The sequence below is a fragment of the Larus michahellis genome, chromosome 15 (assembly GCF_964199755.1).
Source record: "Larus michahellis chromosome 15, bLarMic1.1, whole genome shotgun sequence".
NCBI classification, from domain to species: Eukaryota; Metazoa; Chordata; class Aves; order Charadriiformes; family Laridae; genus Larus; species Larus michahellis.
The window spans coordinates 263,704-291,247 of NC_133910.1; the positions used below are offsets into that span (position 1 = coordinate 263,704).

Sequence of the window (27,544 nt, forward strand, 5' to 3'; positions counted from 1 at the left end):
GCTTCACCAAAGGCAAACTCTGCCTGACATTGACAAATGTCTTACTCTTTGGTGTCTTTGGTGAAATTACAATAGAAACTGTGGCGGCTCTCTGTCAGTGAACGGACTTATTTCAGAGATAACTCACATAATATGTGTGCTTATTTTTGAACTTCAGTACCAATGTACCTTGACAGAAGAGGCTTGAAACACAAGGAAGTGCCTTCCTTCCCCGATTCTTTCAAAACACGCTGGATTCTTTCAAAACTGCTTGCGATGGGAAGTGGCTAATTGTACTAATATTGACTCCTCCATCCAACAAAGAAGGAACTGCAACATGCCATTACAAATTCTACTTTTGTAGCCCTCCAGAACACTGTCAAGTTGCTTTACAAATGCTAATCAGTGTCTCCTGAAGTCTAGTAGATTGAAACGCTCTGGCGATACCACTTGACTTGGTCATTGCAGAGTTGTATGGCGGAGAACAGAACTCCAGAGTTTTCATAAGAACCATTTTATTTGGAAAACAAATATACAGCTCTGGTGACAGAAGAAGTCGGTAAAGTTGTCCTGAATGGTCCCTGTTTAAGAAAACCATCTGCCACGCTAACTGCACCTGCAACAGCACCTGCAACGTGGTCTCCATCTGCGTTTCCATCTTCAATTTTATCTGCATCCGCACCGGCATCCCCAAAGATGCCTTCCTCTGAAATGGTACCTGCATCAGCAACGCTCCCTCTGTCTGCAAGGGCATCTGCAATGCTCTCTGCACTCCGGTTTTGTCTACATCTGCAGTGGCGCACGAAAGGGTATCTGGTGTGGCATCTGTCTCTCCCATGGCATCTCCGTCTGCAGTTGCATCTGAAAGACTACCTGGTTTCTGCAAGGGCGTCTGCAGCGGTATCTGTGTCTGCCACGGCCTCTACAACGGCATCTGCACCTGCAACGGAATGGGCGGTGGTATCTCTGATGGTATCAGTACGGGTGTCCCTGCCTGTATTGGTGCCGGCGTCTGTGAAGGTCTCTGTACGGTGCCTGTGTGCCCAATTGTACCTGTGTCTGCGTCTGTGCTGGCATCTGTCTGTGTCCTAAGTCTGTGCGTGGCGGGAGTTCTGCTGTCCAACAGGAGTCCAACGCCCTGTCCGTGTTGGCCTTCATGCGCGCTGCCAGGCGGGAGAACCTCCGTCCGCTGGAAGTGCCCTCCAGGCTGAAGAGGCGCTCCAGTAAGGAAAGGCAGCAGCTCTGCTGCAGCAGCCAGGCCAGCCTCTTCATCCTGCTGCACGAGAGAAACTGCTGGGCCCAGAGGCTCTCGCTGTACAGCGCTAAATCAGACAGGGCTGGGGGAAAGCAGGGCGGCGGACAAGCCAGTCGCACCTCCTGGGAGGAAAGGGAGCTGATGGAGAGGAAGGGGGCAAACAAAGCAGTGCCGCCAGGGGAAGCTGACCGCTCGAGAGGGCGCGTTGGCGCTACAGCGCCCGGGGGCCCAAGCAAAGCTGGGAACCGGCAAGAAAAGGGTTATCGCCCTCTGAGCTTCCTCACTCTCACACCTCACCCCCACCCACTGCTCCTTCCCCTGCCCCTCGTCAGCCTCTACTCCCTGTTTGCAGCTCTCTGTCCCCAGCCACCACCAAGGCCCTGCCGCCGTCGACGCGTGCCGGCAGGCACAGCCCCGGCTGTGAGCTGCTTTTTACCCAGGGGGGAAGGAGCGTGCAGGGGGGAGGGAGTGTGGGGCTCTGTCGTTCCCCATTCCACCCGCACATCGCTCCTTAACCCCTCGGTCCTGTAAGGGCCGTGCGTCAGGTCATGTGTGGTTCAAGCCCAGGCAGGTCTGGGACCAGGTAGGAAATGGCTCTTCCTCCCCTGGGTTCTCAGTTCTGCTCCTTACCGGCCCTTCTGCAGAAGGCAGGCTGCTCTTCTCACGTAAGCGACACAAGGCAACTTTTCCACCTGAGCCTTGACAAAGGCGCCAAGGAAGGTCTCGGGGAAGTTCCTTCTGAGCAAGCTCAAAGCCTCCCTCATCATTTTCTCTGCCAGCTGAAGGCGTTGCATACACCAGCAAACCTGCAGAGGAAAAGGGAAACACCCTGATCTGCTCGAGTCGGCCAAGAGACTGCCGGAGTCTGCCGGTGGCTTGTGATGCCAGGGATAGCCCCTGCAGCCGGGGAAAGCATCCAGCTGCATCCCCCAGGACATCCCTCCAGACCTCCCCATCTCTTTACCTCCCCTTTGAGGCTGAAGAAGGTGGCCTCTTCAAAGCAGGCTATCGCAGTGGCTTTCATCTTCCTCAGGACCTCCGCTTCGTTCAGCTTCATGAGGGCCTTTGCGCAAGCACAGAGAGAGCAGGCGAGCGTGATGCAGAGCCCATGGCCGGCCTCGTCCTCCCCTGTTGCCTCTGGCATCTGTCTTAAGAGGGCCCGTTTCTCCCCCTGCTGATGCCCGCCCCAACACAGTCACGCCGGCTCAGAGCACAGGCACCAGTGCTCCTTCAGATCCCCTCCCTGCTAATTCCCCTCCTGCTATGGGCACGGTGGCCTGTGTCTCCGTCCACAGAAGAGGCAAGCCGGAGGAAGAAGTCAGGCTCTGACCCCAGCATGTCCCTTCCAAGGCCCCGTCAAGGCATGCCCTATTGCAGCGGTGAAGTTGTCCTGCCCAGAGCCAGCTGACTGAGAGGACTCCGTGCACGGTGGGCACTGGCGAGCGAGGCAACTCACCATGTAGCTGTTGGAGACGTGCAGGTAGGCAGCAGCACACTCCAGAAGGTAGTAAAAGGCTCGGTCGGCATCGCCCATTGCCACGTAGTGGCGAGCCAAAGGCACAAGCACCGATTCCACGATGGCTCGGCATTCACACCAGTGTGTGCCGTTGTGCTGCCTGTCGGTCTCGTCGGGCAGCTCAGTTGTCTGTTCGCCCTCTGGCAGAAGCCGCTCCGCCACACTAGTCAGAGCACCGTTCCCAGGGGAAGAAGAGAGCAAAGAATGCACAGGCATCACCTACACTGGTCTTTTGCCCCACAGAGAGGCCATCAAAAGCCCTTTGTTCAAAAGAGAGCACGAGCCCACGGGCAGGCATGACTCCTACAGCTGCTTTGTAGCCAGGGAGAAGAAGACAAGCTGGGCTTTCTGTCACCTCCCCCAGGCAAACCACCCGGCTCCCTTGTGGTGGCTTTTCGCCTGCAGATTTTGTAGCGCTCCTCTCGAGGAACTGGAAAGCAAGGCCTGCTCCAGCGTAGTGTGACCATCACTAGGAGCCCACGGGCTTCCTCCAGCACTGTCTCACCTCCGTGGCCATCTCTTCCCAGCTCCCACCTCACAGAAAGCCTCTTCCTTAAGCTAGAGTCACAACCCGCAGGCAAATGCCAGCGCTTCCTTGGTCTCCTCTGGAGACCCCTGAGGCCCCTGCCTTTACAGAGAATCAAACCCTTGTCTGCTCACCCGGTTTCCGCCTCTGTGAAAGCCTGCTGCTCTGCGGCATCTGCAAAGAAAACAGGGGGTTAGACACCTCCTCGCCTGCCCCAGGGGAAGAGCTGCTCTCGCTCTCCCACTGGGCTTCAAGGACCCTTGCGAGGGTGCCGACACGCTGAGCAAAGTCTGCGGTGGTTGTCCTCAGCTCCTGGGCTCGTCCCCGGCAGACCTCCTCCCAGCCGATCCCCAGCATACACCCCTGGGCTCCTGGAGGGCCCGGGCTGTGGAGCACAGTGCACAGCGTACCCCCAGTGGCGTGGGTCCTATCCTGCTTCAGCTCTCATCACCTTCCCCACATCAGCCCCTACATCACCTATCCTGCCCAAGGACCTGGGTGCACTTGGTGCGTGATGTGGCAGCATGGGGAAGTCCGACGTATACCTCATGGGGATCTGATTTTGGGTGAGAATAGCCAATGAATCAAATTGTGTGCTGTTAATTGCTAAGTAACACTCTCACTGTATGTGCTCATTACTATAATTGCTATCAGTTGTACTACGAGTAAGGCACAGGGGTGATGGGATAAGAACTGACCTCAGCAGCTGGCGCCCAGCAACTTCCTCAAGATCTACGTCTTCAGCCCACGGATTGTGTGCATGAGCCACACCGGGTGCACCAGTCACAACCTCCGAAAATACAGCATGCAACAGACCAGCACCACCCAGCATCTCACCTGCCCTGAGAGACTGTTCTAACAGGTGGAGCCCAAAGCCATGGATTAAAAGAACTCAACGGACGCTTTGGAGGGATGGCCCATAAACTAAGGGCATTATATCCGCATGAATATATATGTGTGTATATATATATATGACAGGGGAAAGTGGTGGCAATTCATTGGAACCTGTAAGATCCGGGCATGGCATAGATGGTATGGAATAAGGGGTGGATAATGTCCTAGTTCCGGCGGGGATAGGGTTAATTTTTCCTGGTATTCCATGCCATGTGAGCCATGCCCACCCTGAGCTGCCCGGGGAGGGGGCAGGAAGTCACCGTTCGGAGCAGGCTGGGGCGTCCCGGGTCCGGTCGGGTAGCGGCGGGGAGCGGCGGTTCCGTGATCGTGTTTGTATATTCCTCTGTCCGTGTGATTGTTGTTGTTTGCTTGTTCCCTTTGCCGTTCTGTTAAACTGCCTTTGTCTCAACCCAAGAGTCCTGTATTGGGAAGGCCCGAGCGAGCGGCACATGGTTCTTTGTTGCCGTCTGAGGCCAAACCACAACATTCAGGTTTCATCACTACTGTGTTATCCTGAAGAACACTTCTAGAACACTGTTAGCATCATATAACGGTTAATATCATACAGCTCGGAATTAAGTCTTCTCACCCAGGGTCGAATTTCCTTGGGGTACACATTGAGCTTCCCCATTCTCCAGCATCACCCACCAAGTACCTCCAGGTCCTTGAGCAAAAACAGTCCCATGAATGGGTTTGCCCTTGCCTGAGGCAGGAAAAACCCAAACAGTTTTCCCTAACCTATTCCTTTCATGCTGTTCTCCTGTCCCGTAGGGATAGAAGAGACTCTTTAGAGACCCAATTCAACAGTCCCATAAAAACAAAGAATGTTTCCACATTAATTGAGATATATATATACTTTTCTATGTATATATATCTATACCTTGGTAGATCATAATTTCTCTTGGAAGTTATACCGTTCTCTTCTTTATACCTTATTATATTCTTACCATGGGTAAGAATGCCTTACCTATGATCCTAAGTAACAAACCAAAACCCGCTACTTATTGACTGCCCTCTGTGTTGTGCTCTGGTTCTGTAATGAAACGGTTGGTACTAACTACGAATTCCTGTGGAGGAGGAGAACGTAGTGTGCGGCAAACAAACCATCCAGCACTGTGCCGAGAATCAGAAAGCCCAGACCCGAGGGCTGAAGGATGAGTATGTGATGATACATGCATAAATACGCGTGTTGTGTTCCTTGGGTTTTTTTTCTTCATTACTTCATTGGTAAGTAATGAAGTACTCTCCTCTACCTGTCCCCGAATGTCAACAGAGGAGACTGTATTTCTTTCTTGCTAATTGCCTTTGGCGTGAAGTCGGCAACCTTGTATTTGAGATTCTGTGTGGGATGTTCCGGGTCAGTCTCACCTCGAGGACAAAAAGCCCAATGTTTGTATCTAGGACCAAAAACAACGGAGAAGATACTCTCCTCGTCATGTCGCGTTTTTAAAAAATGAGTGTTTTTCCTTCAGAAGCCAAACAGGTGGGGATGGGTCAGCTGAGACCCATTTTTTGAAATGTCAAGTCACCAAGCATGTGGTAGCTACAAATTGGAACCACAGAGAGCTTCTCATCATTGCTTTGAGCAATGCAGTAACTTTCACAGCTTCACAGGGAGACGCTCAAGAGTACTTGAAATACTGGAAATTTAATTTCACTTGGTGCAGTGGAGGCTCAGTAAAATGAAAAACAGGGTTTAAGCCAGCAAACCTACAAGCACAGGTCACTCGCCGAGGCAAACAGCTCCGGTGCTGGCACGTCGGCAGCAGAGCCGGGCAACGGTGGCGAAAAGGGGCTTTTTCCGAGTTTTTCTGAGGCCGGGAGAAGACCGGGCAGTGGCAGGGACCCGCAGGGAGCCCGCAGCTGACAGCTGATGCGAGAGCGTCTGACGAGGCCGGGGCGGAGCCTGCAGCAGCCGCGGCAGGTTTAAAGGAGGCGTAACCGCCACCAACGGTCACTGGCTGAGGCAAGTGAGCCTGCAGCAGCAGCGGCCAGCCCCCAGCCCCTTCAAAGGCGGCCCAAGGGAGTGCGGTGAACAGGGCGGGCAGGCAGGGCATGGCGCGTCAGTTCGCGTGGAAGGGCGCAGGACGCTCGGGGGGGAAGGTCAGCCATGGTCTCCAACTGAAGGACGCAGCTTCCCGCATCTGCTGCACCTGCCAGAGCAGACGTGGCCGTACCAACTGAGCTCCCCTGGAAGCACGCAGCCCCCCAGGTCGCCGGCTGCAGAGAGTGCCTTAATCTCCCAGGGCTGGTGGGTGGTAGAAGAGGTGACAGCTGCGTGAGGTGCCACCAGGGGGATGATCTGCTCAGCCTGGCAGCAGAGCTGAAAGAGGAAACAGAAGGGCTGCGGAGCATCAGGGAGAGTGAGAAAGGAATGGATTGGTGGAAGCAGACTCTGACCGGGTCCCTGAGTCAAAAACCAGAAGAGCCCCCAAAAAAACCCCGAGCTGAAGGAGATCTGGTCCCTTCGCCCTGCCACTGAAGGCAGTGGCCAAAAGGAGGCCAGTGAATGGAGGCTAGTCCCTACGAGGGGAGGGAAGCGAACTCCCTCCTTGCCCACATCCCCCAACCAGGTGCCTCTGCACAACAGGTATGAGGCTCTTGAGGAGGGAGGCCAGCCCATGGATGGCATGGAAGATGGTTTGGCTACACCAGAAGAGATGCCGGGACCTACAAGGCCTACCCCCAGTTTAAAAACTGCCTCTGCAAGGGAGAAGAGGCGGGTTATAGTAGTAGGCCCAATATGCCGCGCAGACCCTCTTGACAGGGAGGTATGCTGCCTCCCCGGGGCCGGGGTCAGGGACGTCACTTGAAAACTTCCCAGCCTGGTTAAATCTGGCTAGGGGCATCAAGGATAACAAGAAAAACTCCTATGAGTACGTCACGGGTACAGGCAAGACTAGGGAAGGTGTGGGCCCTCTCAGGAAGCACACAGGAGACCTGGTCACCCAGGACACGGAGAAGGCTGAGATGCTGAATGACTTTCTCGCCTCGGCCTTCACCAGCAAGGGCTCCACCCACACCACCCAAGTTGCAGGATGCAAAAGCAGGGTCTATGAGAATGAAGAAGCGCCCACTGTAGGAGAAGATCAGGTTCAGGACCATCTGAGGAACCTGAAGGTGCATAAGTCCACGGGACCAGATGAAATCCATCCACGGGTCCTGAGGGAGCTGTCAGATGAAGTCGCCAAGCCTCTTTCCATTATATTTGAGAAGTCGTGGCAGCCTGGTGAAGTTCCTGCTGATTGGAAAAGGGGAAACAGAACGCCCATTTTCAAAAAGGGAAAAAAGGAAGACCCAGGGAACTACAGGCCGGTCAGTCTCACCTCTGTGCCTGGCAAGGTCATGGAGCAGATCCTCCTGGAAACGCTACTGAGGCACATGGGAAATAGGGAGGTGATTGGTGACAGCCAACACGGCTTCACCAAAGGCAAACTCTGCCTGACATTGACAAATGTCTTACTCTTTGGTGTCTTTGGTGAAATTACAATAGAAACTGTGGCGGCTCTCTGTCAGTGAACGGACTTATTTCAGAGATAACTCACATAATATGTGTGCTTATTTTTGAACTTCAGTACCAATGTACCTTGACAGAAGAGGCTTGAAACACAAGGAAGTGCCTTCCTTCCCCGATTCTTTCAAAACACGCTGGATTCTTTCAAAACTGCTTGCCATGGGAAGTGGCTAATTGTACTAATATTGACTCCTCCATCCAACAAAGAAGGAACTGCAACATGCCATTACAAATTCTACTTTTGTAGCCCTCCAGAACACTGTCAAGTTGCTTTACAAATGCTAATCAGTGTCTCCTGAAGTCTAGTAGATTGAAACGCTCTGGCGATACCACTTGACTTGGTCATTGCAGAGTTGTATGGCGGAGAACAGAACTCCAGAGTTTTCATAAGAACCATTTTATTTGGAAAACAAATATACAGCTCTGGTGACAGAAGAAGTCGGTAAAGTTGTCCTGAATGGTCCCTGTTTAAGAAAACCATCTGCCACGCTAACTGCACCTGCAACAGCACCTGCAACGTGGTCTCCATCTGCGTTTCCATCTTCAATTTTATCTGCATCCGCACCGGCATCCCCAAAGATGCCTTCCTCTGAAATGGTACCTGCATCAGCAACGCTCCCTCTGTCTGCAAGGGCATCTGCAATGCTCTCTGCACTCCGGTTTTGTCTACATCTGCAGTGGCGCACGAAAGGGTATCTGGTGTGGCATCTGTCTCTCCCATGGCATCTCCGTCTGCAGTTGCATCTGAAAGACTACCTGGTTTCTGCAAGGGCGTCTGCAGCGGTATCTGTGTCTGCCACGGCCTCTACAACGGCATCTGCACCTGCAACGGAATGGGCGGTGGTATCTCTGATGGTATCAGTACGGGTGTCCCTGCCTGTATTGGTGCCGGCGTCTGTGAAGGTCTCTGTACGGTGCCTGTGTGCCCAATTGTACCTGTGTCTGCGTCTGTGCTGGCATCTGTCTGTGTCCTAAGTCTGTGCGTGGCGGGAGTTCTGCTGTCCAACAGGAGTCCAACGCCCTGTCCGTGTTGGCCTTCATGCGCGCTGCCAGGCGGGAGAACCTCCGTCCGCTGGAAGTGCCCTCCAGGCTGAAGAGGCGCTCCAGTAAGGAAAGGCAGCAGCTCTGCTGCAGCAGCCAGGCCAGCCTCTTCATCCTGCTGCACGAGAGAAACTGCTGGGCCCAGAGGCTCTCGCTGTACAGCGCTAAATCAGACAGGGCTGGGGGAAAGCAGGGCGGCGGACAAGCCAGTCGCACCTCCTGGGAGGAAAGGGAGCTGATGGAGAGGAAGGGGGCAAACAAAGCAGTGCCGCCAGGGGAAGCTGACCGCTCGAGAGGGCGCGTTGGCGCTACAGCGCCCGGGGGCCCAAGCAAAGCTGGGAACCGGCAAGAAAAGGGTTATCGCCCTCTGAGCTTCCTCGCTCTCACACCTCACCCCCACCCACTGCTCCTTCCCCTGCCCCTCGTCAGCCTCTACTCCCTGTTTGCAGCTCTCTGTCCCCAGCCACCACCAAGGCCCTGCCGCCGTCGACGCGTGCCGGCAGGCACAGCCCCGGCTGTGAGCTGCTTTTTACCCAGGGGGGAAGGAGCGTGCAGGGGGGAGGGAGTGTGGGGCTCTGTCGTTCCCCATTCCACCCGCACATCGCTCCTTAACCCCTCGGTCCTGTAAGGGCCATGCGTCAGGTCACGTGTGGCCTCAAGCCCAGGCAGGTCTGGGACCAGGTAGGAAATGGCTCTTCCTCCCCTGGGTTCTCAGTTCTGCTCCTTACCGGCCCTTCTGCAGAAGGCAGGCTGCTCTTCTCACGTAAGCGACACAAGGCAACTTTTCCACCTGAGCCTTGACAAAGGCGCCAAGGAAGGTCTCGGGGAAGTTCCTTCTGAGCAAGCTCAAAGCCTCCCTCATCATTTTCTCTGCCAGCTGAAGGCGTTGCATACACCAGCAAACCTGCAGAGGAAAAGGGAAACACCCTGATCTGCTCGAGTCGGCCAAGAGACTGCCGGAGTCTGCCGGTGGCTTGTGATGCCAGGGATAGCCCCTGCAGCCGGGGAAAGCATCCAGCTGCATCCCCCAGGACATCCCTCCAGACCTCCCCATCTCTTTACCTCCCCTTTGAGGCTGAAGAAGGTGGCCTCTTCAAAGCAGGCTATCGCAGTGGCTTTCATCTTCCTCAGGACCTCCGCTTCGTTCAGCTTCATGAGGGCCTTTGCGCAAGCACAGAGAGAGCAGGCGAGCGTGATGCAGAGCCCATGGCCGGCCTCGTCCTCCCCTGTTGCCTCTGGCATCTGTCTTAAGAGGGCCCGTTTCTCCCCCTGCTGATGCCCGCCCCAACACAGTCACGCCGGCTCAGAGCACAGGCACCAGTGCTCCTTCAGATCCCCTCCCTGCTAATTCCCCTCCTGCTATGGGCACGGTGGCCTGTGTCTCCGTCCACAGAAGAGGCAAGCCGGAGGAAGAAGTCAGGCTCTGACCCCAGCATGTCCCTTCCAAGGCCCCGTCAAGGCATGCCCTATTGCAGCGGTGAAGTTGTCCTGCCCAGAGCCAGCTGACTGAGAGGACTCCGTGCACGGTGGGCACTGGCGAGCGAGGCAACTCACCATGTAGCTGTTGGAGACGTGCAGGTAGGCAGCAGTACACTCCAGAAGGTAGTAAAAGGCTCGGTCGGCATCGCCCATTGCCACGTAGTGGCGAGCCAAAGGCACAAGCACCGATTCCACGATGGCTCGGCATTCACACCAGTGTGTGCCGTTGTGCTGCCTGTCGGTCTCGTCGGGCAGCTCAGTTGTCTGTTCGCCCTCTGGCAGAAGCCGCTCCGCCACACTAGTCAGAGCACCGTTCCCAGGGGAAGAAGAGAGCAAAGAATGCACAGGCATCACCTACACTGGTCTTTTGCCCCACAGAGAGGCCATCAAAAGCCCTTTGTTCAAAAGAGAGCGCGAGCCCACGGGCAGGCATGACTCCTACAGCTGCTTTGTAGCCAGGGAGAAGAAGACAAGCTGGGCTTTCTGTCACCTCCCCCAGGCAAACCACCCGGCTCCCTTGTGGTGGCTTTTCGCCTGCAGATTTTGTAGCGCTCCTCTCGAGGAACTGGAAAGCAAGGCCTGCTCCAGCGTAGTGTGACCATCACTAGGAGCCCACGGGCTTCCTCCAGCACTGTCTCACCTCCGTGGCCATCTCTTCCCAGCTCCCACCTCACAGAAAGCCTCTTCCTTAAGCTAGAGTCACAACCGGCAGGCAAATGCCAGCGCTTCCTTGGTCTCCTCTGGAGACCCCTGAGGCCCCTGCCTTTACAGAGAATCAAACCCTTGTCTGCTCACCCGGTTTCCGCCTCCGTGAAAGCCTGCTGCTCTGCGGCATCTGCAAAGAAAACAGGGGGTTAGACACCTCCTCGCCTGCCCCAGGGGAAGAGCTGCTCTCGCTCTCCCACTGGGCTTCAAGGACCCTTGCGAGGGTGCCGACACGCTGAGCAAAGTCTGCGGTGGTTGTCCTCAGCTCCTGGGCTCGTCCCCGGCAGACCTCCTCCCAGCCGATCCCCAGCATACACCCCTGGGCTCCTGGAGGGCCCGGGCTGTGGAGCACGGTGCACAGCGTACCCCCAGTGGCGTGGGTCCTATCCTGCTTCAGCTCTTCTCCAGCCAGCACCAAGGCCTCCCAGCTGCATGAGTCGCCTCCGTCGGCAGGGTCCCGACAGCTGCCTCCGTCCTGGCTGCTGGTGACGGCGAAGTGGTGGAAGGCGACAAACTCCCCTTGGCCGCAGCTCTTGCATTTGTGCGCGTGCTACTCCAGGAAGGCGGCACACTTGCCGCGCAAGGCGACTCGCTGCCTCCCGGGCCACAGCTCGTACGCAGCCTTCTGCAGCAGCGGGACGCAGAAGGCCAAGACGCCAGGCTGCTGCTCCTCGGTCCTCGTGCTGGGAGAGGGCCTCTGCACACCTGCAAGGCAAAGGGCCTCGGCATCAGCCCCAGCTCAGGGCCGTCGCAGCTGGGGCACGAGAGTCATGCCTTGGCGTGCACCCTTGCCAGCCAACCAGCACTGCTGCATACCAAGCCTTGCAGCACGGGGCAAAAGGGCCCAGCTTGCCTTGCTGACGCTAGCCCAGCCCCGCGGACACAGCGCTCAGCTGCGCTCCAGGCAGGAGCTGGGCATGTCACCACCAGCCCAAGCAAGCCCCGTCCAGCACTTTCTCCCTGCTCTTGGCAAGGCAGTCCCCAGCCTCCTGAGCTTCCTCCTGCGCCACAGGGGAGTCAAAGCTGAATAAAAGCCCGTCAAGGGCCCCGGGGCAACCTGGAGAGCATCTTTGATCAGGTGGCTGGGAGAGGATGTCAGGGGCTCCACACGCCCTCCCGTGCCTGCGCTACGAGCAGCACTCGGGATGGCACTTGGTGGGAACCTCCCTCCAGCGCAAAGCTAGCGGGCTTTGAGACTGACCCGTAAGGTCTTTGAACAACCCATCGCAAAGAGCCGTGCCTGCCTGAGCCCCAGCCACCCCTCACAGCAGGGGAAGCGCACCATGCCCTGGGGAGCCCTGCCGGGACACAGCTGGGAGCTCCCTTGTCCACCTGCCTGCTACCACTTACTGCTCTCCACCTGCGAAGAGGTGGCTGGCCCCTCGGTAGGATCTTGCACATCTTCTGGCACCTCTGTGTTTTTCAGCCACCTCAGGATGTTGTCGCTCACCAGCTCGTCCAACAAGGAATTCATATGGGTCCTGAGGCCAGTGGGAAGGATGTGCAACAGGAGCTGGGTGGTAAACACCGGCCCGATGATGGCTGCAAACTTCACAACCATCCGCGTCAGCGGCTGCATCCGATCCAGCTGAGTCAGCGCAATCTCTGTCAAGAAGAAACAACACGTCTCTCTTGCCTCTTCCCCATGCTGAGGCTGGAGAGGCTGGAAAGTTTCAACCCATGAGATGGGGTAGACTTTGGCCTCCTCTCCTTGCGGCTGCACCTACTGGGCAATCGCAACCCAGGGTAGGCATCTTCAAACTGGCTCCGCTCCTGATGGAATCGCAGGCCATGAGGCCTGGGGAAAAGCCAGATGCTCAAACAAATGCTCCCCCACCGAGGGCAGGGAGGGCAGGACCCAGCAGGTATGCGCATCCCATGATGTGCCCTACCAGATCTGGAGTAGGCTTTTGCCCAACAGCACACACAGAGAACTTTCCCCACATCACAGGTGGACACAGAGCTCCCCACAACGCTTGCCTTAACTTGGCCAGACAATACTATTCCTTTCTCTTGGTTTTCTTTTTTTTTTTTTTTTTTTTTTTTGGACAAAGCCACTTCACAGCAGGAATACTTTAGCATGATGTCTCTTCACAATTCATAACAAATGTCTATGGCCAGAGAGGAGGGACACTCATTGAAAGCTCCCCCATCCAGCTCCCCTGGCTACAGGAGGATTTCCATGCCGATCCGCAGAAAACAAAAAACCAAAACAAAACGAAAAAAAAGAAGAAAAAAGAGAAGGATTTGGTTTGGATTAAGTGCCTTGAGACCAGCATTAGCTGGGGAACTTAAAAAGAGAACAGCAACACAGATGCTGCGTCAAAGTTGGGACAGAGGCAAGTCAAAGCCTTTTCCCAGCAAAGTATTTGTTTTGGTGAGAAAAGGGAGCCATTTCAGTGTTGCACGGATAACCTTTTCTCTCCTACCTGCTGACGGAGAGCAGCCAGCAGGCTCACAGGAGGGGAAAGCAGCTGCCTGCAGCCCCAGGCCTGTTTCTGGTGGGACCGGAGCCGCCTTCCCAGCAGAGCCCCCACGCTGAGAGGGTGACTCTGCAGCACACGGATGCCCGGCCTCCCTCCAGCCCCTGCCCCGGGAAGGAGCCCCAGCACAGCTGACAGCCGGCAGAGCGGCGCTCGGCTCCTTACCTTTCAAGGGGATGGGCAGCGCGGTGTTCTCCAGGGTCACGCCTGGCCTGAGGAGGCAGACCCTCCCGTCGTTCCGCGCCTCGGAGCTCCAGGTTGCTGCGAGGGATGAAGCCTCGGCTGCAGATGCTGGGCGGAGCAAGAGAGCACCAATAAGGCAGTTCGCAAAGCGACTTGCAGCTCGCGAGCGCTTCACGATTCACTTGGGATGGGACAAGTCGCCCCTGACATGGTCCAGTGCCTGCCCTGAATGTGGTGGTCATGAAGCAGAGCAAAACAGTTCCCACCAGTTCCCAGCCAGGGAAACTGCTGGTGCTAATGCAAGACGTGGCCTCAGTCCTGGCTCTTCCCAAGGCCGCGGCACTCTGGCTGGCATTGCTCTCTCGGATGGCATTACCACCGTTTTCTTCCGTTACCGGCACTCTTGTGGGGATTTATGGTTTGGCATTCAAGTTTCCTGGGCTCGTCCCTCACCTCAAGCTGGGGTTTGTTCTCAAGTGAGCTAGCCTTTGGCCAAGCTAAACTGCATGCCCATTGGAATGCCTAAGAAACACCACAAGCACATGTGCTTCGGAAGGATTTCCCCTGTGTTTTAGCCCCACAACCCCCGCCCCAAGAATGTAGGTCCCTCCGAGCCACCAGAACTCACTGCCCCTGCTTTGCCTGTCCCAACAGCAAGGCGCACAGGAGCCCACACCTCCGCCAGACCAAGATCTGACTCTGCCCAGAGCCATGGGGGAACAACGGGGCAAGACTCTGCTGTGGAGAACACGCCACAGCAACTCGCTAGTCGCAGCCAAGGTGCTTACTGATCAGGCTCTCCCAGTTGTCCTTTGCTTTTCCAGACTGCCTCCGGGTGCAGAACTGGAGCATGTCGTTGGCACGAAGGCAGCGCAGCAGCTCCTCGCAGTAATATGGGATCCCTGAGCTGGTTCGGATCAGGAACCTGCACAGGAGCAGACCCGTCGGGGACCAGCACAAGGAAAGTAAGGTGAAACACAGTTCAGCTGGGCGGCCAGTCACTCAGGCATACCAGGGTAGCCAGCATCTTCATCACAGCTACGCCTCACTTTGGAAAGGGATCGTCCTCCCACTGCCTTGGGATTTTGTGCCCCCTGAACCCTCCAGCCTTTGCCGAAGTCCACGGGAAAAGAATTGCGGACAATGCCCAAAGCGCAGAGCAGCGAGCCCTGCCTTTCTTCTCCTCAGGAGCCTGGAGAGGATGGACCTCTGCCCCGGGGAATCTCCCCCACAGCCCAGCCACCCAGACCAAGGCCTTTTCTGTTCACACCCAGACACAGCTGGGCTCAGGACTCTTCCTCCCTTCCTCCCTGTGCGGCAGCCAAGGCTGACACCTCCCAGGCTGGGTGTCTCGGGAGTTGCCCGCTCTCAGCGCGCACCCACCAGGGTGAGGCATAACAAGCCGCCCACGCCTGGCACTCGCTAGAGTCCGGGATGCTTCTAGCGGCCCTGTGCTCCCTTGCCTGGGGGCCTGATTCCCTACCACGGTCAGCAGAGGTTCAGGCCCTCAGGAAGAGCTCCCCTGCCTCCAACTTACCTCACCAGATCCCTGGGGATGCTGACCACTCCGAGGTCCTTGCAGACTTTCTGCATCACAACTGAAGCTTTCAGCTTGTCCAGATGAAGATAAGTGATTTTCTGGGACGTGGCGTTGTCTGCTGCGGCTTTGCGAAAGCTCTCGGTTATCTCGTAGCCTGGGGCTAAGCTCATGACCATGAAGAGGGAGACCTTCTGGAGCACGGGTGACATGATGAACCAGGAGTCAGGGTCGATGAAATGGGCATTGTCGATGACAAATATGCCAAAATCTCCTGTAAGGGTCTGAAAAAAAGCAGGTTGCTCTGAGGGGAATCCAGTGGATTCTCAGCTGTCTTGCAGGGGACGAGATTTAGCCTCCGTCTCTTGAGAGGATGCTCTGAAGTCTCTCCCCAGCCACTTTCCCGCTCGGAAGCTTACTGACTCTTTGAGACTGGAGGGTCATACCTAACATCACTTGCCCTGCAGAAGGAGGGAGCTCGGGCAAGGGAACCCAGAAGACATTGCTCCTCCTCCAGGGCACACTTTACGGGAGGAAAGTCCTCGGGTGTGTTTGTGGGGCTGCGGGGGGAAGTGGGGGGGCGAGGGCTTTCTCGGGCTCTGACGGGCCATGACCCAGGTGCGCAGTCATCCCGCCTGCTCACACCTCAGTGAGAGCCCGCAGACGGCAGGGTTTTTCCTTCTCTGACCCAGGGGGAAGGAAGGAGAAATGCTCACCTTCTCCAGCACTTTCACCCGAGTCGAGTGCAATTCCAGTTGTCTTTGAGTTTCATCCATCTCGCGAACATTGTCCGAAATGGGGAACTGGCCAGAAAAGCAGAGTCAGGGAGAAACACGGCTCCGGGGCTCGGCACACCTACCCAGCACGCAAGACCGCAGAGCCCACCGTCTCTGACAGCCTCAGCACCTCACCTCTGCCCAGCACAGGGGCAGGGAGCCGCAGCGGGGACTCCACCCAGAGCCTAAAGCAAAGGCCCTCTGCTGAGGGTCTCTGCAGAGCTGGGGCTTGGGCTGAGCCGGTTCTCTGGCTGTGGGAATCGTGGGCTGGCTGGGGCAGACCCCTCGCACAGCGGTGACCTCGGCACGAGGTCAGGAACAGCCTCTCTCCAGTGCCACTTCCAGGGTGCCGAACAAGGCACCGGGCACTGCGGATGCGGCGCAGGACACCAGCCCCACAGACAGGGAGCCCCCCGGGCCCAGGCATGGCAAATGCACACTGTGACCCCCGCAATGCCCACCCCGGAGCTAAGGCACTCCCAGCAGCGTGCCCACTCAAGGTCAGACCCAGACAAGCTCAGGAGAAGGCCTTCTCAACGTCCACAGGGGCCTCTGGCTCTCACCTTGACACCGAAAATGTCATTGAGGAGGCAGTAGCTGCTCTCTTCGATTGTCCCTTGCAGCTTTGTCTTCAGCACGCGCTGCCTGTCGCCGCGCGATTCACAGTCCTGGAGGCCCAGGGCCCTGGCCATCAGCATGCGGATGGCAGAGAAGGGCTGCCTCGTGTCGATCTCTAGTAGTTCCAGGGCAAACACCCTGCGGTGCAAAAGCAAAAGGCACTGAGATTCCCCACAGCCCCAGCCTTCTAAGACAAGAGGGGTGGAGGTGCCCTTTGGGGGGAGCTCTTCAGCCCCCCATCTCCAAGCGCTTCCCACAGAAGGCCAAGCTTTTCCCTCCTCGTACGAGAAAGGGCACAGAGGGGCAGTTGCTGCCAAGCCAGCGGGAGAGCCGGGTCCAGAGCCTGTGTCTCTGCAGCGCCGGCCTAGGTCTCCCTACGTGCCCCCTGCAGAGGAACTCACGGGGCTGAGAGGCAAGAATGGAGCAAGTGGTGGGTTTGCCTTTGGGCTCCAGACCTTATCGGTCTGCCTGCCAGAGCACAGGCCCCCGTGCTCCTCCTGGGAAACACGCCGAGGGCGAGCAGGGCTTCTGAGACAGGCAGCCCTGCTGTCTCTGGGGTCTGGAGTGGGATGAAAAGCACTGAGCTTGGGCTCTTTCCTTCTATCTGCGCCTGACCCAGGGGTGAAGGAGGAAAGGCCGTGGCTCCAGAAGCCACCTCCAACTCCCCAAAGAGGCAGAGGCGGGAGCGGAGCACGCAGGTGCTCCCAGGCAGTGTCTCCAGGAGGCTCTGTCGGGAGGCTGCAGTCCAAGGGCCAGGTACCCTGGCAGAGGGGCTGGAGCGTTCCACGGCTGTCAGGGGATGGGCAGGGGCAGCGTCCCAAAGCTACAGGTGGAAAACCTGTACCTGTGGCCAGCATCCTGGCCTAGAGAGGCCAGTTCAGCAAGTAAGTGGCTCTTTCCACAGCCCATCGTGCCCTCAACCGCCAGGATGTTCCTTTGGCCTGAATCCCTATAGGCGTTCAAGCAGCTGACAAAGAGGTCAGTCTCCTGCTTCCGACCTGCGAAGACAAACCAGAGGACGAGCTGCTGGGGGCGTGCTGAAAAGCAAAGAGCCGTCCCTTTTGCGGGCACCCTCCACCGCAGCTTCCCTCCCCGCTACCACATCGGCCAGCCTGCCGGCACCCAGGCCTCCTTCCCACCTGCTCGTCCACGCTTGGGCACCTCTGCCTTCCTCAGAGCAGTCACGGGGCCACCTGCTTGCCTGCCCCGCAGCGCAGCCCCCTCGCCCTCTCCCCTATCCCACAGGCACGGAGATTCTGCCGGCCCCATGCGACTCCCCGCAGCGATCCAGCACGAGACTGTAAGGGATGACTGCAGCCGGTTCAGGCAGCTGCGTCCCAGACAGACTCAAAGCATCTCCTCGCTGTGCCGTGAGCTGCACAGCACCTCCCAGTAGCTAAGGCAGCGTCGTCAGTCCCGTTCTGGTTTGGTCCGGGCTACAGTTAATTTTATTCAGCAATAGCCTGTACAGGTCTATGTTTTGTATTTGTGACCAAACATCGCTGTTGATAACACAACCAGGTTTTAGTTATGGCTGAAGAGCGCCTGCGCAGCGTCGAGGCCTTTTCCATTGCTCACGCTGCCCCGCTGGCGAACAGTCTGGGGGTGCACAAGAAGCTGGGAGGCGGCACAGCCGCCACAGCCACCACAGCTGACCCCAACTGCCCAAAGGCCTATTCCAGACCATACAACGCCGTGCTCAGCAAGAAAATCCGGCGGAAAGGAGGAAGGGGGGACATTCGGAGTGATGGCATTTGTCTTCCCAAGTCACCGTCACACGTGATGAAACCTTGCTTTCCTCGAAATGGCAAGACGCCTGCCCGCCCATGGGAAGCAGTGAATGAATGCCTGATTTTGCTTTGGGCGTGTGTGCAGCTTTTGCTTTCCCTATTAAGCTGTCTGTGTCTCAGCGCACCAGTGCTCTCACTTTAACCCTTCCGATTCTCTAACCCATCCCACTGTGGGGAGCGAGTGGCTCTGTGGGGCTGAGCTGCCAAGCGGGGTTAACCCACAACAGGGCCCAAAACATTCGGCAAGACCCCGAGTGAATACAGGCATCCCCTGCCTCCTGACATTGCCGTGTCTTCGCCCAGATGCTGCCAAGAAAGCAGCTCTGAGGAGTACAAGGAGGAGAACCCACCGTCAAAACTCTCCATCGATTTGGCAGAAGGAAATCTCTTTCCTGACCCCAAAGACAGGGATCAGTTTAGCCCCCAGGCTGTGAGCAGCTCCACAGTTGAAAGCAACCTTCCTACCAGGTCTGGAAGACAGCAGGGAGCAGCAGGCGCCCCACCTCGTTTTCCACCCAAAGATATCAAGCAAGCAGAGACCAAGACAGGCGGCGCTTTCTTAGGGCTGCTGCAGGCAACACCATCCCTGGTAAAAGCCTCTCCCTTCCCAGCAAGGCACTAAAAGTTACCAAGGGGAAGAACCTGGGCTTCAGAAGAGCAAGGCGTTCTCCACCTACCCAGCAAGGGGACGTACTCCGACCTCTTCTTGGTAAGACCCACGCCAAAGATGCTAGAAGCAGGGGAAAAGACAACACAAGTCAATGAGACGGTGAGAAGCCAGGGGACCTAGAGAAGCAGCCTGGCGTGGTAGGGAAGGAGGTGCTCCTCGGGTACCGGCTTTTCTCTGGAGCAGGCTGTTATCCCCTGCACGCTTTCCCAGCCAAAGTTCAAGCTGACACGCTACGACAGCTTCAAGCGTAAAGAAGCCCAGCGGCCACGGTGGGACAGGAGAACATATCAAGAGTCCATCCCCAGAGGCCAAACCCAGAGAAACAGGAGAAGACATGTGAAAGAAGCCAGGGCGTGCTGTTGGCTGGGAGACAGCTTTACCACTTTGGCCAAGAACACCAAGCGTCTTTGAAAGGGGGACTTGTGTCCCTGAAGGGCTTGGGATGCCAAGCACCTGGCACCTTTGGCTCAAGTCTTCCCGCAGTCTCAAAGAGACGGCAGTGGTAACCTTCAAACCGTCCTCTAAAGGGAAGGTGAAATCCTGGCCCAGAAGAGCTGAGATTTCTGCAGGAAGACCTGAGGAAGAGTGTCCCGATGGTCCACGTTTCCCCATGGGGACCAGACTGGCCCAAAGCTTCCTGCTCGGAGCAGCTGGGACAGAAAACTCCTTGGGTCAGCATTCCCAGGGCATGTGGTGGAGCAAGCACAGCAGGGAAAGCACAGCCCAAAGCCCTTTAGACCCAGCCCACAAGGCCAGGTTGTGTCTACCAAGACAGACAAACCTTCCCCATCCCTCTGGTTTCACTCCCGCTCTCTCAGCGGCTGGAGACAGCAGGGGAGAGGGGCAAAAAGCCTGCCATGCCAGGGCTTCCGACCGTCTCAGAGGACACTCACCTCTCCTCGGTGACCCCCACGTATTGATAGACAGGGCCAGGCTGCCTGAGGCCTTTCATCTCTCTCTCCGGCAGCTCCTTGAAGTAGGAAGCGGGCAGCCGGGAGGCGGCGTAGGTCACTGCATCACAGGACACCAGCCCAGGGTAGTGCACCATCATCCGGGCAGCCAAGTTCACCTTCTGGCCAAGGACTGCCAGAGAGAGAGCACGCGTTAGAGAGAGAGAGCATGCGTCGGTGTGGCCCGTGCCGCCAGCCCCGCGGCACCCTTCCAGGCCAATACCTGTGTATTCGTGTCTCAGCGGGTGGCCAGTGACTCCGCAGAACATCGTCCCTCTGGTAACTGCCACAGACATTGTCCTGGCACACAGAGAAACAGCAGGGCTTGAGCAGCGCCCCAGGCGCAGTCCTGCCCGCCTGGCTTCATCCCTTCCCACACCTCCCCTCGGTGCCAGCCTGGGCCACCGGCTGTGCTGCCCTGCCAGCGTGGGTCTCGGGGACGTGGAGAGCTCAGGGGTGCAACATCTGCAGGTTGCAAGGGACAAGGGGCAGGGGCAGAGCACGTGCAGGGCCACAGCCCTCTTGTGAGCAAAGAGAGAGGGAAGAAGGCACCCGCCATGTCACCGCCTGGCGATGACAGCCACTTGGGATCAGGTGGCTGGGCCCCATCCCCGTTCATAGGGCAGTGGCCCAGAAGGGCCTGCCTCTGGCCGCAGCGGCCTCTGGCCCTCACGAGGGCTCTTTCCAGCGCGGTGGCCAGCAGAGTGTGCTTGGAGGGACTCCGTCTGGCTGCCGTGGGCTGAGCCCAGGGGTTGCCTGCACCTCTCAGGGCACTGCCTCCTTCCTGCCAGGGACAAGGGAGAGCAAGCTAGAAGGCACATCTCTTTCTGTGAAGCCCCCTTGCGCCGTCCCAGGCAGCATGCACCCCGCCGACCCCCGCCACACACTCACTCTCTTTCCTCGAGCATGGTGGAGCACGAGTTGAAGATCTCCAGAGCACTCTGCAGGGCGTGAAGGCTCTCGCAGGGCAGCTTGTTTCCAGGGAGTCCCAGCACGCAGAGGAACGTGCAGCCCTGCCCAGGACAGATGTGGAACATGTTGCTACAGCGCCTAAGAGGGAGTCTCTCCCTCGCGCTCACTGCCCACCCTCTGGCGCTGGGGGAGGCCACCGTTCCCCCCCACTCACTTTATCACACAGGAGGACTTTGTTGATGTGGCCCTTGTGAGGAGAGAGGATTTCTAGCATCACCCTGCTGGCCTCCTTGAGGACGGTGCTGAGATGCACCGAGCTGGTACCTGCAGCAAGCTGCAGCTGGACAAAGATGCAGGTGACTGGCCGTAGCTCAGAGAGGAGATCCATGGGCAGTCCTGCATCGAGCTGGAAGACAAGAGCACGACGGCTTCACCAGCCTGCTCTCCCGGGCTCTTACTGCCCACACCAGTACCGAGGGAGCGCAGGCGTGCTGGCGATAGCGGGTAATAGCAGAGGAAGGGATAAATCCTCCTCTCGGTGCAAAAGGGCGGGCAGGCCGCCCAGCCTGCGGCAGGCAGACGCCGAGTCATAACACAAATGACAAAGGAGAGAAGGCTGCTCCGCTAACACGCCATCTGGGGACCGGTACGGACATGAGGGGAGACCCTCAGGGATGCTCCAGGGACTTCAGGGGAATCTCCCCTTTATCCCACCGTCGTGTCTGCGGCACACCCAGAACCATAGCCACGGAAAAGACAAAGGGACAGGAGTCCTCCTCCTGCCACCCATGTCTCTCTGAGGACAACGCAGACAATGGTGCAGCACCGGTGCCCCTGGGCTCAGTTTCCCTGCGTTGTCATCGCAGGGCGCATTTTCTTTGATTGGTCTGTTCCCGTAAGAGCTCCATCTCTGCAAGGCACCACTTCTTCTGCCCTCCGAAAATGCAGCCCCCAGCAGCGGTGGCCTTGCCGTACCTTCCCGAGAGCAGCGACTGGTATGTACTTCCTAAGCACATCCTTGGCGTTCAGGTCACTGGGCAAGAGAAGAGTAGGCCTCATGGCACCTGAGGAGAGAAAAGGCAGGTGGTCGCTGGGTGGACGGGACTACGAGCTGTTGCAAAGCAGGGCCTGGCCCTCGAAGTGGGGGAGAAAGAGTCTTCTGCGCTTGCTCATGTTGCCACCTCCAGATGCTGAGGGCAGAGCTCTCCCCTGGAAGGAGGAGGCGGCAGCAGCCACCGCCCTGGGAGGCCCAACAGCTTGAGTGCTAACGGACAGAGGGAAGAGGGAGGAGGTGGTTCCTCTCTGGCCCCTGAAGCAGCAAAGCCCCACCTTTCGGGACAATCACAGAGCAAGGGGAAGTGGGCACTCACCTTCCCTTTTTGAGCAGTGTCTCACTGGGTCTTGTACGAGCTTGCATAAGGCGTCTTGGCATTCGGACCAAGGCATCGGATCCATGCCCGTCACCTGAAGACGCACAGAATGAAAGCACTGCCACTGGCCTCCCCAGGACTCCCAGGGGACAGAGCCTGCCCTCCACCGTCACTGCCCAGAGAAGGGGAGAAGTAGCCCACCTGGCTGGATGGGACAGCAGTGCTTCCTCAGAAGCACCGGAGCTGGACAGCCATTCTCCAAGCATGCCCATCTCCAAGCAACCACAGCTCCATGGCCCACAGAGGACATTGCTGCTGGGGCTCAAACCCTCCCAGCGCCTCCTGACCCCTCAAAGCAAGAAAGCCCAGCCCACGGTTACCCTTGAGATGGAAGGACAAGACCTTCCCCTGCCTGCCCGCTTTCCCACCTACAACTCTCTCCACATTCATCTCCTCAGCCTTCCAACACCTCCCTCCTTCATGGCCAGGCCCAGGCCCTCAGAATGGCTCTCGAGGCCAACCCATCCACCTGCCTGCACAGCTCTTGTGCCTGCGAGATGCTTGATCCTCAGCCGGTGCTGCTCACAGAGCTCCCAGCAGGTGGCCGAGAGGACAACTTCACCTGCACCCGCAACCTCTTTGGCGTCACGAACTTCAGCCAGGCACGGGCCAAAAATGCAGAAGTGTTGCCAGCTCTCATCTCCGAAAACCGGGAGGCTCATGGTCCCTGCAGAGATCCCTGGGGAGAAGGAGAAGCAGAACTGACACAGGGAACATTTGGAACTCCACAGCCCCCAGCATCTCGGCTGCTCAGAAGCTCCTCTGAAGCCCAGCGGGGAGAGGGGCGTTACGGAGGGGTAGAGCATCCTCCCTCCTCCTCGGGGAGACGCTGACACGATTCCCTAAAACAGGCGTCTAGAAATAGACGAACCGAGTTGACATTGAGAATGTGTTGAGTGCGCCAGGCGTCATCCCCAGCTGCCTGCCCCAGAAGCCCAGCAAACCAGAAGCACCCTGTGGCATGGCAGAGTGCCACACAGCTGCGTCTGGCACAGCACCCGTACCTATCTTCAGTTGGATCTTCTGCCCCACATCTGTGTCACGTCTTCCGTACTTCTTCTGGATCTGCTGGCTACAGTGCAGCACCAGGCTGATGGTCCTGGCCACCTCCTGGGGTGGTGTTCTCCACAGCACCAGCACAGCATCTCCTGGGGAAAGGGAGGGAAGGTAAAGGCTCTGCCAAGACCTGACTCTCCCCGACCTACAGTCTGGTTCTGCAGAGACAGCAGAAACCAGCTGCCGTGCGGAGGAAGATGGGCTTGTGGGAGGCCATCGTCCTGGAGGACCGTGTCCTGGGCACCGGGACACCTCTCCTATCCCGGGCCAGCCACAGCAGCAGACGGCTGGCAGCGGTGACACCCCCTGTCCCGAGCGCTCCTCTGCAGCTGCAGCACTGGAGAGAGGGCACTGCTGGAGGGGTGCGTGCGTGGCCAAAGAGCTGGCTCAAGGCGCTGCACAGAGCCTCTTGAGAAGGAGCGCAGAGCAAACGGCCGCCACAGGAGTTAAATGCTACAGCTCAGTGCCCGAGGTTATCGTCGTCCCAAGAACCTACCAGCAAACTTCAAGATGTCTCCTCCAAAAATCAGGAACTCTGTGGACAGAGGGAAGAAAAGGCAGAGTCACGTGGACACCTTCTTCCAGAAGCCACCGAGCAAGGCCCTCTGCCTGCGGGGAGCACCGGGGCAAGGGTGCACTGTGGGGCACAGCTCAGGAAAGCACCGCTCCGGCCTCTCTCCCAGGCTCACGGTGGTCACAGCCCTTGTACCCGCACAGCAGGCAGGGAGGCAGGGCCTCCAGATGCCACCAGACCTCAGAAAGGTGAAGGCTGGAAGGTACCTCTGGGGTCCATCTGGTCCAGCCCCGCTGCTCAAGCCCGGCTGCACAGAGCCAGCTGACCAGGACGGTGGCTGATGGTTTCCGAATAGCTCTAAGGAGGGAGACTTCACAAGCTCCCTGGGCAACCTCTGCCAGTGCTCAGTCACCCTCACAGTCGAAAAGTGTTTCCTGATGCACAGAGGGAACCTCCTGTTCCACTCTGGGCACCACTGGGGAGAACCTGGCTCTGTCCTCTTTGCACCCTCTCTTCAGGTTGTAGGCACGTTTCTAAGGTCCCCCCCGCAAGCCTTCTCTTCTCCAGGCAAACCAGGCCCAGCTCGCTCAGACTTTCCTCATAGCACAGACGCTCCAGACCCTGGAGCACTTGCTGGATGCCCTCAGCCTGCTCTGGGCCCTGACGCAGCACTGAGACGGCTGTTCACGCCAGAGGCACCGAGGTGGCTGCTGAGAAAGTGGGTGCCTCCTCGGCCGCAGCGGGGAGCAGAAAGGACCCGCGCTGGTGCTGACCCGCCAGCAGACCCTGGCTGCGCTCGCTGTTCCTCACAGAAAGCCCCAGCCCTTCCAAGGAGGCAGGACCAGGCTGCCTCCACCCTCCACCATCACGGCCCGATGCCACACAGTCCTGCAGCACGGCTCCTACCCTCCAAAATGTCGCACAGGTACTCATTGAGCGTTTGCGCCAGCTCATCAGTGCCTCTGTCCACGCCGCTCCTCTGCACGAATTTCTCGGTCAACGCAGTGAAACCTGGAACAGGGACATCCAGAAATCAGGAAATGCCCATGTGGGCCAAAAGACCTGGCAGCAGTTTCCACGATGCCCGGCCCGAGAGCCTGTAGGGGACACCTTCCCGTGCCAGCTCCGCACTGGTGGCAGCCGTGATGGACCGCCCAAGGTCACCCATCCCGCTCTCTGTGGGCATCCCAGCAGAAGACCTCAGCAGTGACAAGATGACCACTCTGTCTGAGGGGCTCCAAAGGGCCTGCTGTGTCCCCACATGGCTCATGTCCGTGGCTGCTCCTCCCTGCTCCCCCCACCTGAGATATCCGCAAAGAGCAGCACTCCGTGGACACTCTGAGCGGTGTCGTTGCTCCTGAGGGAGCTATCAGCAAGGAGCGAGGGGAGGAAAGCGACTGCTTTCTGCAGGTCCCCGTAGTGACGATTCCTCTCCCAGGCAGAAGCCATCGTCAGCGCCCTGTGGCACACGGGGTACCTCAGGAGAAGACGGCCGTGCCCAGCCGGGAGGAGGACGAGGACCTCACTGCACAGTGCAAGCTGCACACTGAGCCCGGGGCCTCTGTGCGGGGCGACTAGCCCTCCGCCTTCCCGGGGTGGTCACAGTCACCAGGCGGTGGCCTCCTCTGCAGGTCATCGCTTGCCCGGCAACTCACCTCACGCATCACAATTGGCTCGCAGTGACATCTTCCGTCTGTCACCGCCATTACCCGGTGTCCTGCTGTGAGCGACACAGCACTAACTTCTCTTGTAATGCTGGGGAAAACTGCACTTCTAGAACTCTCTTGTCTGAATTTGGGAAAATATGTACTTCATAGCCAGCTAGCCTATGTGGGATTAGCGGTCTCGGTGCTTTTAAGCCTTCCCAGGTGTAGAGATGAGGACTTGAGGCACTTGAAAACTCCCCTCTCCCGAGGGCGCCGCAGATGAGGTGGGACAGCTCCAAACGCCTGTTTTTCATGGAAGACGCTGCCGAGAGCATCGCCCGTTATTCTTTAGTCACTCTCCCACCAAAACCCAGCCATCTCCTTCCCTCGAACATGAAGGCGGGCAAGAAAAGGAGGGAGAGAAGCCCAAAAAGGTGGAATTTTCAACCCATCGTATCCCTGGGTGGGGTGAAAGTGGAAGAGAAGCGTTAGAAAAACCTTTCTCCTGCGTCTCCGGGTTGGTTTCGATGTCGCCCCAGGGTTTCCAGACCAGCGACGCTCCCTCTTCCTCCTCTTCCAAACGGGCTGGGTCCTGGAGGTCGGGAAGCTCCGCTTGGAATTGGTTGCTGATGCTGACGTGCCTGAAAGTGTGAGGAAGAGGAAGTGAGGAAGGCGAGTGGGGAACAGCTGCGGCAGGACAGGGGGAACAGCTGCGGCAGGATAGACGCATGCGTACGTGAGGTGCTGTAATAAATACGGCCCGTATTTCCCAGGAAAGCACTAATTGCTCTCCTCTAACAACTTCTCCAGCAGCATCACGTTACCGCCACTTGAAAGGCTCCATCTCACTTCATTAAACATCCCAAGACTTGAGCTCCTGAAATGATTTCTCAGCCTTTGGCACCGGATTAATTAGTTAATGGTTTTCAGAGCGCCCTGGACACGAGCGCTTTTGAAGTGCTGTTATTGGCGAATCTAGAGCTGTCGACGCTAATAAAAAATGCACTCATTCCTCGCGTTACTCTACACTTCTCACTTTAGTATTAATAAAAACACCTGTTTTTATAACGCTTCTCTTGGAGGCCTTTGGTCCTCAAACGACTACATAGCCGCACAAAAACAAGCACAAAACTCCTCATCAGCTTTTCTGCACTGGCAGCAAATTTGCCTTTTCTGCGGCTTTGACGGGGAAGATCTGTAGCGACCCTGAACTCACCAACGTGTCTCGCCCCAGGCATGCGACTACCTGAGCAGTGAGCGGAATCAGCCATGCAGGGTTTTCTTGCCGTGCCGCAGAAGGTGACGCTGGGAAAAGAAGAGAGGAGAAATGAGCCTGTTTGTCACACCCAGCCAAGGGGGATGAGATGGGGGACCCCCACCTCACCTCTGCCCCTCCGGAGCGGGGCTGGGACAGATCCTCCGCGCAGAGAGAAGGGGCCTGGCGCGGATTTCATCTCCAGCCCTCTTCCTCAGCCCAAAGCCACACAACTCCCTCTCTTTCTCAGCCCCAAAACCAGCCACGCCAGCCCCTTTGCCAGCCCCAGCAGCAGGAGTCCCACTCTCCGGGTCAGGCCACAAACCGGCTCCCCCTCTCTGCTTCCCCTCTCTGCTTCGCCCCCCTCTGCAGCCCCCCTGGGCGACGCTGAGGGACAGCAGACACCCCACAGCCCGGCACACCCAGGGCCCCACCGACACTTTGCGGGGAGCGCTGGCAAACTGCGGAGGGCCCGGCCCCGCGTCCCTCCGGGGCGGCACCAGCACGGCCCGAGCATCGCTTTCTTACCACCCTGACGGGCTCCATTTCTCCGCCATCGCCGGCACCGCACCCCAAACCCCCCAGGACCAAGGCACCCTGCGGGGAGCCGGGCCCAGACACCCCCCTCCCACCCGTCAATGCCCCCCCTCAGCCCTCCCAGCCCCACTCAGGGCCCTACCGGCCCCTCCACCACCCCTCGGGGCCGCCCACTCACCTTCACATGCTCCAGCTGCCTCACCACGTGCTCGCAGCGGCCCCGCGGGCCCGGCCCAACCACCCACCCCCGCCGGGCCCTGCTTTCCGCCCCGACCGCC

At 57.9% G+C, this 27,544-nt stretch overlaps 4 protein-coding genes across 6 annotated transcripts; all 4 read right to left on the bottom strand.

The window, feature by feature from the left end:
* Window positions 1-481: 481 nt before the first annotated feature.
* LOC141751550 (adenylate cyclase type 10-like) lies at window positions 482-3,297 on the bottom strand. Of its 2 annotated transcripts, XR_012590023.1 has the most exons (6): window positions 2,691-3,011; window positions 2,199-2,297; window positions 1,865-2,040; window positions 1,033-1,255; window positions 698-919; window positions 482-607 (listed from the first exon to the last, which is right to left on the bottom strand). XR_012590023.1 is itself a non-coding variant. In XM_074608569.1 (5 exons), the coding sequence occupies exons 1-5, from the start codon at window positions 2,964-2,966 to the stop codon at window positions 902-904; spliced, it is 792 nt and encodes a 263-aa protein (XP_074464670.1). In that variant the 5' UTR covers window positions 2,967-3,297; the 3' UTR covers window positions 482-901. The 2 variants fall into 2 exon arrangements, 1 of the variants encoding a protein (XP_074464670.1); XM_074608569.1 differs by having other exon boundaries at window positions 482-919; window positions 2,691-3,297.
* Window positions 3,298-8,000: 4,703 nt separating this feature from the next.
* LOC141751606 (adenylate cyclase type 10-like) lies at window positions 8,001-11,490 on the bottom strand. 2 transcript variants are annotated; one of them, XM_074608712.1, is made up of 7 exons: window positions 11,276-11,490; window positions 11,000-11,039; window positions 10,280-10,502; window positions 9,788-9,886; window positions 9,454-9,629; window positions 8,621-8,843; window positions 8,001-8,507 (listed from the first exon to the last, which is right to left on the bottom strand). In XM_074608712.1, the coding sequence occupies exons 3-7, from the start codon at window positions 10,355-10,357 to the stop codon at window positions 8,490-8,492; spliced, it is 594 nt and encodes a 197-aa protein (XP_074464813.1). In that variant the 5' UTR covers window positions 10,358-10,502; window positions 11,000-11,039; window positions 11,276-11,490; the 3' UTR covers window positions 8,001-8,489. The 2 variants fall into 2 exon arrangements, with proteins under 2 accessions (XP_074464813.1, XP_074464812.1); XM_074608711.1 differs by lacking the exons at window positions 11,000-11,039; window positions 11,276-11,490 and having other exon boundaries at window positions 10,280-10,886.
* Window positions 11,460-13,537, bottom strand: LOC141751607 (adenylate cyclase type 10-like). Its single transcript, XM_074608713.1, has 2 exons — window positions 12,260-13,537; window positions 11,460-11,614 (listed from the first exon to the last, which is right to left on the bottom strand). Exons 1-2 carry the CDS (start codon window positions 12,486-12,488, stop codon window positions 11,460-11,462), a joined length of 384 nt encoding a protein of 127 aa, XP_074464814.1. The 5' UTR covers window positions 12,489-13,537.
* Window positions 13,538-13,553: 16 nt separating this feature from the next.
* Window positions 13,554-27,286, bottom strand: LOC141751755 (adenylate cyclase type 10-like). Its single transcript, XM_074609108.1, has 21 exons — window positions 27,258-27,286; window positions 26,691-26,779; window positions 25,973-26,161; window positions 24,735-24,839; window positions 23,811-23,849; window positions 23,263-23,406; window positions 22,732-22,937; window positions 22,199-22,292; window positions 21,804-21,892; window positions 21,043-21,234; window positions 20,808-20,929; window positions 20,140-20,216; window positions 19,860-20,049; window positions 18,974-19,026; window positions 17,351-17,504; window positions 16,452-16,644; window positions 15,829-15,915; window positions 15,113-15,396; window positions 14,364-14,500; window positions 13,605-13,683; window positions 13,554-13,557 (listed from the first exon to the last, which is right to left on the bottom strand). The coding sequence occupies exons 1-21, from the start codon at window positions 27,284-27,286 to the stop codon at window positions 13,554-13,556; spliced, it is 2,556 nt and encodes an 851-aa protein (XP_074465209.1).
* Between the last annotated feature and the right edge of the window lie 258 nt (window positions 27,287-27,544).

Excerpts from the sequence above, each read along its gene's own strand:
- LOC141751755 (XM_074609108.1), bottom strand. The coding sequence starts at position 27,286 with ATGGCGGAGAAATGGAGCCCGTCAGGGTG. Across the intron at positions 26,780-27,257 it reads AAATGGAGCCCGTCAGGGTG|CGTCACCTTCTGCGGCACGG; the intron begins GTAAGAAAGCGA and ends TTCTTTTCCCAG. Across the intron at positions 21,235-21,803 it reads CAGTCGCTGCTCTCGGGAAG|CTCGATGCAGGACTGCCCAT; the intron begins GTACGGCAAGGC and ends CTTGTCTTCCAG.
- LOC141751607 (XM_074608713.1), bottom strand. The coding sequence starts at position 12,488 with ATGCAGCCGCTGACGCGGATGGTTGTGAAGTTTGCAGCCATCATCGGG. Across the intron at positions 11,615-12,259 it reads CTCTTCGCAGGTGGAGAGCA|GTGTGCAGAGGCCCTCTCCC; the intron begins GTAAGTGGTAGC and ends TTTGCCTTGCAG.
- LOC141751550 (XM_074608569.1), bottom strand. The coding sequence starts at position 2,966 with ATGCCTGTGCATTCTTTGCTCTCTTCTTCCCCTGGGAACGGTGCTCTG. Across the intron at positions 2,298-2,690 it reads ACGTCTCCAACAGCTACATG|GCCCTCATGAAGCTGAACGA; the intron begins GTGAGTTGCCTC and ends GCTTGCGCAAAG. Across the intron at positions 2,041-2,198 it reads TCTTCAGCCTCAAAGGGGAG|GTTTGCTGGTGTATGCAACG; the intron begins GTAAAGAGATGG and ends TTTCCTCTGCAG.
- LOC141751606 (XM_074608711.1), bottom strand. The coding sequence starts at position 10,555 with ATGCCTGTGCATTCTTTGCTCTCTTCTTCCCCTGGGAACGGTGCTCTG. Across the intron at positions 9,887-10,279 it reads ACGTCTCCAACAGCTACATG|GCCCTCATGAAGCTGAACGA; the intron begins GTGAGTTGCCTC and ends GCTTGCGCAAAG. Across the intron at positions 8,844-9,453 it reads TGCCTTCTGCAGAAGGGCCG|CAGGATGAAGAGGCTGGCCT; the intron begins GTAAGGAGCAGA and ends TCTCTCGTGCAG.